This window comes from Rhineura floridana, chromosome 14 (genome assembly GCF_030035675.1).
Source record: "Rhineura floridana isolate rRhiFlo1 chromosome 14, rRhiFlo1.hap2, whole genome shotgun sequence".
In the NCBI taxonomy this organism is placed as follows: domain Eukaryota; kingdom Metazoa; phylum Chordata; class Lepidosauria; order Squamata; family Rhineuridae; genus Rhineura; species Rhineura floridana.
Window position 1 is genome coordinate 34,771,311 of NC_084493.1, and position 11,592 is coordinate 34,782,902.

Sequence of the window (11,592 nt, forward strand, 5' to 3'; positions counted from 1 at the left end):
CTCAGATTACATTTGCTTGCAGCAAAGATATGCGGGACTGAGGAAACGCTGCTTAGAGCTCCTGTCGCTGGTGCCAAGGAGATGCTCAATCTAACAAGAAACCTTTGAATCTGCTCAAGAGTTTACCAGCCCGGAAGTGGGATTTGGACCTCGCCATCAGCCCCAAAGCAGCAGCAGCAGCAAGAGTTCTACACCCTGCAAAATGCTTTTTGGGGAGAGGAAGCTCCTTGGTCAGATTTCACGCCTGTTGGTGCTGGGGAGCCTGATGCTCTTTGCCACAGTGGTGCTAAAGTACACGACTTGGGAGTGCGAGGTCAGCCACCTGGGAAAAGACGCCACAGACCCCAGGAGCCAGTTCTGCAAGGACCGGCTGTATCAGTCTGTGAGTCTCTCCCCCAAGAGAGACCTCAGTTGCTCACAGATCACCACAGGTGACCCTGCGACAGTCCAGGAGGCTCTGCTTAGCAGGCTGCTACGCAAAAACAGGAGGGACTCCCTGGATGAAAAGGATTACTTGAACATGACCAAGGACTGTGGACTCTTCAAAGAAAGCAGGAGGTTTATTGAGTTCCCCCTGAGCAAAGAGGAGGAAAACTTCCCCATCGCTTACTCCATGGTCATCCATAACAAGATTGAGATGTTTGAAAGGCTATTAAGGTCCATCTATGCCCCCCAAAATGTGTACTGTGTGCATGTAGACAGGAAGGCCCCAGAACCTTTCCTAGAGGCTGTCCAAGCAATTGCCTCCTGCTTTGAGAACGTCTTTGTGGCATCTAAACTGGAGCGTGTGGTGTATGCTTCGTGGTCGAGGGTCCAAGCCGATTTGAACTGCATGGAAGACCTACTCCAGAGCAAGGTGCATTGGAGGTACCTCCTCAACACCTGTGGGACCGACTTCCCTATAAAGACCAATGCTGAGATTGTCCAAGCCCTGAAGCTTTTGAATGGGAAAAACAACCTGGAATCAGAGCGCCCATCTGAGGGCAAAAAGGGGCGCTGGAGATACCACCACGAAGTGACCGATTCTGTGGTCCGAACTGCCACAGAAAAGAGCTCCCCTCCGCAAAGCTCCCCCATGTTCACCGGTAATGCATATTTCGTTGTCACCAGGAAGTTTGTCCAACACCTGTTTGAAGATCTGACTGCAAAAGAGCTGATAGAGTGGTCCAAAGACACTTACAGCCCAGACGAACACCTGTGGGCCACTCTGCATAGGTTGCCAGGAGTGCCTGGGTCAGTTCCCTTCAGCAGTAAATTCGACCTAACAGACATGAATGCCATTGCAAGGTTGGTGAAATGGAGTTACAGTGAAGGAGACATCGGCAAGGGGGCCCCTTATCCTCCTTGCTCAGGTTCCTACCAAAGGGCGGTGTGCATTTATGGAGTGGCTGACCTCCACTGGATGATCACCCAACATCATCTGTTCGCCAACAAGTTTGACCCCATAGTCGATGACTACGCCATACAGTGTTTAGAAGAGTATCTGCGCTACAAATCGATATACGGGAAGGAACTCTGAGTGAGCTCCTGCGAGGTTCCTCTCCAAAAGGACAGTTTGGAGACGGCTGTTTTTGAGGTCCTGGCACATATATTTGTGGGGCATGACTATTTACCTTTCACATTTCTGAAGCACTTAGCAGACCTCCTTAGCTCTCCACTGTGATCACAGAGACACAAACTTGTGAGTGTTGCACAGGGCAAGGAAGGGAGATGGGAAGAGGGAGGTGACTGATGTTACAGAATGCAGAGTGCTCCAGTTTCCTCAAAACCTACACTGGAGACTAGATTTGTTAGCCATTCTCCTGGCTTATGCTGGTCCATTGCCTGGAGGAAAATACTGTATGTATCTGATGTATGTTTTTTTGTTTTATTGTTTCAAAATGAAGATTTGTGAAAGAAGAAGTGATCATTTTGTTGCTCACTTCAGTCTCTGTTTAATTTGTTCCTTTTTCCTTTATGTTACATGTGGGGGGAATTACAGTGATTGCACTGATGATTTCTGGCATAAGATGGGAAGGAGACAGAAACATGGACCAGCAGAAAGTCCTCAAAACCAGGAGCATTGTGCTCTCCCTCCCTCCCTCCCTCCCTCCCCACAGGTCTCCCATGTCTTAACAGGCAACAGTGGAAGCGTTTCCTCCATAATTTCATCCCCATGCTGGGAAAAAGGCTGGCAGTGTCCATAGTGGTTTCGGGCTCAGGGAAGCAGAGCCAGTGTCAAGGGCTGGCATGGCACCTGCTGAGGGCTCAGACACAACCAGGGGGACTACTAAAAGACCTCCCTGGACTTGCCAGCGAGGAGGCACACCGGGGGACGCACAGAGGGTGTCTTGCTTAAGGGCCTGCAAAAATCTTTGGAGAGGCGTGGGGCTGCTCTAGTGAAAGGCACAAAGGGAAGAGGCAGGGAGGGTTAGGTGCTTAGAATTCACTGGGGAGAGAACGTGGAGGAACCTGGATGTCTTTTGCACTTATTTTTAAATGGTGGGAATTTTGTGGGTGCAGGATTTTTTTCCTTGGATCGTCGCTAAGTTTAACTCCATGTGGAAAACCTCTGTTGAACTTTCCCAATTGGCCAGGTGGGCTTTTGTTTCATGCACTTGCATTGTTCACTAATGGGATGTGTATAGCTATGCTACCCACTGACATAAATTTCATAACTGTTTTAACTCCTACGGCTTCCAGTTCTGAGAATTGTAGTTTAGTTGTTGGCATTGATGATTCTGCTAGAAATACCTAGCACAGGCTTCTCCAACCTGATGCTCTGTGGATGTTTTGGACTAAAATCCCCATCATTCCCATTCAACATGTGCAGAGGTGGGGAACCTGTGACCTTCCTGATTTTGCTGTACTCTAATTTTCATCCGTCACCCAGTGAACTTCATAGCTGTGTGGGGAGTCGAACCCTGGTCTCCCAGGTCGTAGTCTAACACTCTAACCACTATGCCACACTGACTCTCTCTTTTTTCATTTTTTTTCATCCCTGGCTGTTGGCCATGCTGGCCAGTGGCTGACTGGAGTTAGAATCCAACAACATCTGGAAGGCCCCAGATTCCCCAGCCTAGATCTAGTGCTCTCAGTCGACTTTCACCAACACCTTCTATATCCTCATTCCACAGTGATTTGATGTGAGCTACAACACATTAGGAAGACTCAAATACATATTCACATATGTGTAAATCAAGGACAGTTATCTCCAATTATGTGATATTTCATATATCATTTATCAACCTTGAGTTGTGTGCATAAATTGCAAGCTGGTCAGACTCACCCAATGAACAATTCAGAATAAAGTAAAGCAAACATTTCCTGTCCTTTTTTGGTCTTTTGCTCTTTGGTCATGCTTGCAACTGCCATAAAGATAGGGAGATTATCTGTGGTTCACCCAGGAACATAAAAGCTTTGTGTAAGGCATCCTGCTCTGGGTGCCGCGGAAACCTTGATGAGGAATATAAAATGTAAATTCAACAAAGTGGGGCAAAGGGCATATCTGGCAGAGTTATAAGCACAGAAAAGAATTGCATGGATTAGGGTTGCCAGGTAAAAAATCAGAAAGGGGGATATCTCGGGCCCATTGCTTTCCTTGGGACAGTAGTTGTCACATATTCTGTCTAGAATCATAGAATAGTAGAGTTGGAAGGGGCCTACAAGGCCATCGAGTCCAACCCCCTGCTCAATGCAGGAATCCAAATCAAAGCATTCCCGACAGATGGCTGTCTAGCTGCCTCTTGAATGCCTCCACTGTCGGAGAGCCCACTACCTCTCTAGATAATTGGTTCATTGTCATATGGCTCTACAGGCAATCCTTCCCACATTGACTCGTGCATGTCGCTTGCGGAATCCCTGTATGCAGTGCAGAATTCCTGTGTGCCGGTTGCGGAAGCCCTCCATATCCATTGCGGAATCCCTCTGTGTCTGTTGCGGGAGTTCTGTATGTTTGTTGTGGAATCCCTGTGTGTTTGTTCCGGAAGCCTTCTGTCTGGTAGAAGATTCCAGAATATGCTGCAGGGAGTACAGTCGATAGGTCAGGCATATCAAGCCCCACATTGCCCTGCATGAACCAAGAGCCCACATCCAGGAGCCTTCTGAGCCTGTGCATGGCAAGGGTGATCTGCCGTGGGCAGTGAAGCTGCCTGTCGGGGAATCTTACGCACTTAGGAACAGCCTTACCGGATCAGACAAATGCTCTGTCTCTTCTAACAGTTTGTTCCCCACACTGGCCAACCAGATGCATCTGGAGAATTCATAAACATGAAGGCAACAGCCCTCCCTTACTCTTGTTCTCCAGCAACTGACATTCTGTGGTATACTGCCACTGAACATGGATGTTTCATAGAGACAGGATAGGGAATACCTGTTGATAGATCTGTCCTCCATGAATTTGTCTAATCACCTTTTGAAATCATCTTAGGTAGTGGCCATCAGCTCTTCTTGAGTCAGTGAATTCTACAAACTCATTATGTAGTATGCAAAAAAGGGCAATATTCAGCATCAAACAATGCACATAATAATATGCAAACCAAAGGCAGCTGCTAATCTGCCAGGTGAACAAAAGCCCTTTGAATGGAATATGTAGGAAACAGAGTTATGGAAATGAATATATAGACAGACAGACAGACAGACAGACAGATAGATACTCAGTGGTCTGAGCTGCATGTGCCAGTGTGTGTATTTACCTAAGTAGCAGGCTTTTACCCTGCATATAGATCACTGAGACTTAGGAAAGACAGCTGGTAGAGCACAGTGGGGAGGAGAGCCTGGCTGGGAGTCCAGAGTCTGTGAGTTCAAATCCCCGCTCGTGTCTCCTGGGCGTCAAGGGCCAGCTAAAGATCACCCCTACAGGGAGTGGCTCAGGGGTGACGTGCCCTGCCACCTGTGCAGCCGTGGGCAAGCTGCAGAGTCCCAAGGAGCCCAGTTGCCCCCCAGCTGGCAGTTGCGGATAAGGAAGGGGCTGGCTTGTGCAGCTGTGGCAGGCTGAGCAGGCCCTAGCCAGCTGGGGAGGACTGGCCTCAGAGGGAGGCCATGGGAAACCCCCTCTGAATACCGCTTACCATGACCACCCTATTCATAGGGTCTCCGTAAGTCGGGATCGACTTGAAGGCAGTCCATTTCATTTCAGTAGATAGGAAAGGCATACCTAGTTCTAACTAACTAAGTTGGAGGTGCAATGCCCAGACTTGGGTATTGCCCTCGTGACTCAGGAGAGAGAGCAAAGACAAAGATGTCTCCTCTATCCTTGGACAGTTGAAGATAAAAAAAACCAAAGGAATGAGGGGCAGGGCAGGTTCCCTGAGCATATTAATTTACAATGGAAGGAAGTTAGACAGAGAAGAGCACAGGTAAAGGTAGGCAAGCCTAGCCAGCTGGAGGACCCTCACTCTATCTTCCCTTTGGAAGCCAAACAAAAGAACCCAGACAGGAGTTGCTCTTGCCCCACTTCCAACAAACAGAACAAAGCATTTAAACTATGGACCCCTGAGCCACTGGAGGTGGTGATGGCCACCAACGTAGGCAACATAAGATCAGAGCTTGGAAAAGTTACTTTTTGGAACTACAACTCCCATCAGCCCAATCCAGAGGCCATGCTGGCTGGGGCTGATGGGAGTTGTAGTTCAAAAAAGTAACTTTTCCAAGCTCTGCATAAGATAAGGCTGCTTACTCGCCAGGCAACTATGTTCTAGCGGTATGCCTCTGCGCAGCAGTTGCTGGGGAGCGCAAGTGAGGAGAGTTGTGTTACGCTCAAGTTCCTCTTTGCAGGCTTCCCACAAAGGGTATCTGGCTGGGCACTTTGAGAACAGAGTGCTGATCCAGCAGCCAGGCTCTCCTTAAGTTCTTAGGATCTCTCAAAAGCAAAGGGCACAATCCAGAGGAAGTGATCTTGCACAAGCCTCATTGAGATTTATTTATTTATTACAATTATACCCTGCCTTTCTTCTCATGGTAGAAACCGAAGGCGGCTTACATATGGTTCCCAGGCAGTCTCCCATCCAGGCACTGACCACACCTGACCCTGCTTATGTTCTGCAGGGAGCTGGCCTCATGTGCCTTCAGAGCACAGCCTGGAACTGAGATGAAAGAGAACTGTGCAAGCACACCATTGTTCATTTCAACATGATTGCACAGGTGAACTGCCTGCTGGATTGGGCCCAAAGAATTTAAGAATGGCCTTAAGTCTGAGCACTAAACCATTATTTTAATTGTGCATGTGGGGGCCCATTATTAGGGTCTAAAAATCACAGTAAGGTAATATCTTTATGAGAACCATTTTAGGGCTTCTCCAGATGGCATATTTATCTGGCATTCATTCTGATTTGCTGGCACAAAGCTTATGTGGTGGTTAGACTATGTCCAATCTTTATTGAGCATTTGTTCTCATTTGTTTATGGGATGGATATATGAGAATGAGCACTTATCCTGCATTCACCCTGATTTGTTCGCAGGGTCTTTGTGTGCCCTGTTGATTATTCATTTAGCTCACACTTTTAAATGCATTTCCCCACCACTTTCCAAACCAGAAAAGGTCTTTTTAAAAAAGTGGATATGTTGCACTAGGGCAACAGAGTGTTTTAACCCACTTTAAATGCACAAACCTAATGTTGCAGTATGCACATGAATCCCTCCCCAAAATAATGACATTCTGGAGGCACGCTAAATTGTGAGCAAGCATTTGAGATCACCAAAACTTTTCTTCAGGCCTGTTGTTAAGCATAAAATGGGGGGGGGGGGAGGAATTGCTGGGCACAATAGAGAAGCCTCCAAGTCTGCAGACTGTCAAAAGCCTTGATGCGGAAAGAGACATTAGACAGACTGAATTGGATTAGTCTCTGGATTAGTTGCAAAGAATTGTGGGATTCAGAGGTGCTGGGGCAAAGAAAGTGGAAACAACAATGGCCTTTCCCCCATATTTTGAAAACAAACATTTTTCATAAATATTTCAGACATAAAACATACAATTCAGCAGTGACACTCACATCTGTCTCCTTTGGCGAAGGCCCTTGCTCAGTGAGAGAACACCTCTGCTTTGCATGCAGAATGTCCCAGGTTTGATACCTGGCATCTCCAGGCAGCACTGGGAAAGAATCCTGTCTGGAACCTTAAAGAGCTGCTGCCAATCCGTGTGGACAATGCTGAGCTAGATGGACCAATGGTCTGCCTTGTTGGAAGTGGGGCAAGAGCAACTCCTGTTTTGTTCTTTTGTTTATGTTCCAGGAGGGACATGGAGTGAGAGTCCTTCACATGGATAGGCTTGATTACCTTTACCTGTGATGCTCTGACTGACTTCCTTCCATCGCTAGACTGATATGTCTTAGGGAAGCTTATCTGCCCTCCTCCTTCCGCCCTTTCCTCTCTTCTCTTCTCCAACTGTCTGGGAGAGAGGAGACACCTTTGTCCCTGCTCTCTCTCTTCTGAGGCATGAGGGCGACTCCCAAGCCTGGGCGTTGCACCTCCAACTTAGTTAGTTAGTTAGAACTAGGCATGCCTTTCCTATCTACTATGTATTCCTATAAATAAAGTAGCTTTTTTATTTTACCAAGTCTTAAGTCTCAGTGATCTCAGTGCAGGGTAAAAGTCTGCTTTCTTAGGTAAATGCACACACTGGCACACACGCAGCTCAGACCGTTGCCGTTCTCTGCTAATATATAATACAAATTTACACAACAATGTGCCTCGATATAAGGCAACTTCCTATGTTTAGGATAGGCTGTCATACATGACGCCCCTTGCAGGGCAGAGAGCAGAAACAAAACAAAGAAAAACATGGTAGTATTTATATTAGAAAACCCAGAGGTTAATTTTGGATAGATATTACTGCTAGGTAACATCCAGGCTGAAGAAGAATTCTGAAGAACTCAGAAACCTGCTCAGAACTTCATGATATTTTAGTTGGCCCTAAAAAAGGTATTACCCTACTGTGATGTGAGGATCCCCCCCAAAAAAGATCAAGATGGCTACCTACATCTTTTCTAATTGGGATGTGATTAATGGGGGGGGGGAGCAAAATGGTTGAAGTGAGGTTAAGGTGACTTGCCCAAAGACCGGTCACCTGGTAACCCTATACTGAATGGGTATGGATCCTCAACGAGTCACATCTAAGGTGAGCTCCAGTGTGCCTGTTCCATTGAAGGGGTGGTTCCTTTATTCCTGATTCCACTCCCCCTTTGTTCCCTGAGTCCAAGGCCAGCTGATGTCATTGAATGTTCTTACCTGGAAAGCCAGAGGCCTTGGTTCCCTAGTAAAAGGTGGCAGGTCCAAAGTAATCTTAAAAGTTCTCTTTTCCTCAGAGAAGAAAAACAGACTGTGTAAAGAATGGCTAGGGGAAGACTATGCTAGCTGGTCATCTAAGAAGTGCAAGCGGGTAGCTGTACTGTTCCACAAGAAGACTCCTTTCTCAGTTCTGCTTGTGGTAGCAGACCAGGATGACCGGTATCTCATTCACACTGCAAAGGTACAGATGGAATTGTGTGGCCTGGTGAACATGTACAGATCCAACGCAGATGTCCTGATGAGCAAAGACACTAAGAACCATCCCTGAAACCTGTGGCTCCATGCTGCCCTTGATCTTGACTTTGTCCAACCATGATTTACTTTGCTGATCCACCCCCCAGCCCACCCTCTCCCCTGAAAACAACAGGACATGAGTTGTACAATTTCAGATCATTTTTATTATTTATTTATTTATTTGATTTATATCCCACCCTTTCTCTCAGTAGGAGCCCAGGGTGTCAATTTTTACATTTATTGTATACATTTTTATTTAGTTTCAAAAAGCTACAAAAACTCATAATGTAATAACTTCACAAATACCCACCTTCACCCTCCCCCAGCACTTGATATCACATGTGAACATCTCCCAGAAAAGGCATCACAGTCTCTCTCCATTATTCTGTAGTCACAGTTGCAATTGTGACATCAAGGCCATTGTTCCTTCTGATGCTCCTTTAGCAGTCCCATTCCCAAAGCCTTAGAAAGGCTGGGGATAACTCTAGGTCCAACTGATGCCACTTGATATACTGTAGAAAATTATACCATGTGGCAGAACAATCTGAGGCAGAGCACATCTCTGGTGGTGCTCGGATGTTAACTTCCCAGGGGCAGCTGGTTGGCCACTGTGAGAACAGGATGCTCAATTTGATCCAGCAGGTTCTTCTGTGCACCCAGGGTGCTTGAATTTGTTGTGCCCTCTACAGATCTTCTATGATGAGTCCTTCTGGATGGAAGGGAAAAGAAGAAAAGTGATACTTCAGGGAAGAGAAACGATTACCCTGCAAACAAACTGCACCCTATCCTGTTGGCTACTATAGAATGCATGTTTCAAGCCTAATTTCAGTGGGGGCAGGGGAGGGGGAGGAGACCATGTGGACACCAGTGGATGCCTCTGTGGGCGCATGTGTGCCTGGGGGGGGCATACTGGCACCTCCTAACCTAAGTATTGCATCACACTGATGCTCAGAGCTAGGCTTTCACTTCCAAAGGATTGAGGGAAATCGTGTGGTACCTTCTCTACAGGCTTCCATGCGTGATGTTGTCTCTATAAATAGTTCTTTATGGCCCGTGTCCACTGGTGATGAGTCTATGGGAAAGGTCAGAAGGAAATCAAAATGAGTATCACGCCCTTCTTCAAGCAAGATACCTCCCAAGTCTCCTGGAATCAGAGACCTGCCTCCTCCTTACCCACTTCTCACTGGCCTCCCAATAACTCCCCTTTGCACAAGACATTTATCCTCACCTGAACTACTGGAGCCATTTGTTTCCATCCCCTGGACCTCGGCCCTCTCGAAGATGACATGTATTTTGTTCTCCTTTTTGGAGGCCAGGGGATGGACTCTGCAATGCCGACAGCATTTTTGAAACAAGTGGAAACAAGTGGAATATTCTTTTCAACCTAGGGCAGAAAGTGAGAAATGGGTTGTTATTGTGTCTTCATGCACTGAATCTGAGGCACCTGATGCACCCAGTCTTGACCTTCATCAGGGGTCTGATTTACGTGCAGATCATTAAAAATCAGCCATGTTCACAGAGTACTTGTAATCCTGTTAATGACCTTGTCCCATACTCTGACCTTGATCTTCTGTAGTTTAAAAGTTTAAAAAATGCCTGGCTGATTTTTAATTAATTTAAGAAATTTTGGCTTGAATCCAATTATAACGTCGGGCATGCTCAGTATGAACCAACTGCCAGTGTTCTGAAAGCCAGACTCACAGTTGCTTGGCTTGGCTAATCAGGGGGCCACACACACACCAGACTTTAATTTCAGTAAGACAGCCATGGCTTCCCTCAAAGAATCCTGGGAAGTGTAGTTTATGAAGGGTCCTGAGAGGAGACTCCTATTCCACTGACAGAGCTCCAGTGGCCAGACTGGTTTAACAGTCAGCCACTCTGACTGATGGTCTTTGAGGGAGACAGGGCATCTCCTAGCAACTCTCAGCACCGTTCACTAACTACACTTCCCAGAATTCTTTGAGAGAAGCCATGACTGTCCAAAGTGAAATAAAGGCCTGTTGTGGATATCACCAGGGACAGCTTTGGTTTAAATTTGGGTGGAAGGCTACATGTGCCTGCTGTAGAAGGCACAGTTCCATTTCACACCTTAAAAATGCAATTTGTGCCGAGGTCCTCAGCCTAGCACTGGAGCTGGGCCCTGAACCCAGGTACCTGGGGCATCGAGGAGAGACCTTTCTTAAGTGAAATCCAATTGGCTTCCATCAGGCTGTGCTCTCCTCTCCTTACTGGCTTGTCTTTGCTCAGCTCAGGAAGGCCACTGACTCAACAACGCTGCTCATGTCGCTCCCATTAACAACAATGGCTTTTTAAAAAATAAAATAAAAAGCACAAACATACTGCACAGTCCATTGCCTAAAGGGAGATATCTCATAATGCAAAAAAGAACAATTCATGGAGAACCAAGTTTGGAGTTTTCTAGATCAGGGGTGGGAAGAAGGTAGATTGGGATTTCTGGGTGATATGCTATACATTGACAAGGGTTTCTCACTCCCAGTTGTTGAAGAATAGCAATGACGAAACCTCTTACCCCACCAAAACCAGGAGTGGATGTTTTGTTATTGTTGCATAAGAGCACCTGCTGGATCAAGCCAGTGGCCCATCTAGTCCAGCACCCTGTTCTTACAGTGGCCAACCAGACAAATATGCAAGCAGGACCTGATTGTAACAGCACTCCCTCCTCCTTCCAGAACCGATACTCGGAAGCATACTGTCTCCAACTGTGGAGGATGAGCATAGCCAGAATTGTGGGCTCGGTTCCAGGGGTGGCTGTGGCTCCATGTCACCTTTTGCTTTTGCTTTCCTGCTCTCTTTAATCATTTTAAGAGTTTCTTCAGTCATCCATTAAGGTCTTTCTCTCTTTTTAACTAGAGGTATTGTCTTTTTGCATTCCCTGATAATGTCTCTGACTTCAATCCATAGTTCTTCTGGTTCTGTATCAATTAAGTTTAAAGCCTCGAATTTGTTCCTTATTTGATCGTTATATTCTTCTGGGATGTTATTTAAATTGTGCTTTGGCATTATGATTGCTTTGTTCTTCTTCTTTAGTTTTACCCTGATTTTTGTTCATGATTACCAGTTCATGATCTGTACCGC

At 46.5% G+C, this 11,592-nt stretch overlaps 1 protein-coding gene across 1 annotated transcript; it reads left to right on the forward strand.

Moving 5' to 3' along the window:
- Nucleotides 1-202: 202 nt before the first annotated feature.
- On the forward strand, nt 203-1,751 carry GCNT3 (glucosaminyl (N-acetyl) transferase 3, mucin type). The gene has a single exon (XM_061595139.1). It carries the CDS (start codon nt 203-205, stop codon nt 1,517-1,519), a length of 1,317 nt encoding a protein of 438 aa, XP_061451123.1. The 3' UTR covers nt 1,520-1,751.
- Nucleotides 1,752-11,592: the final 9,841 nt, after the last annotated feature.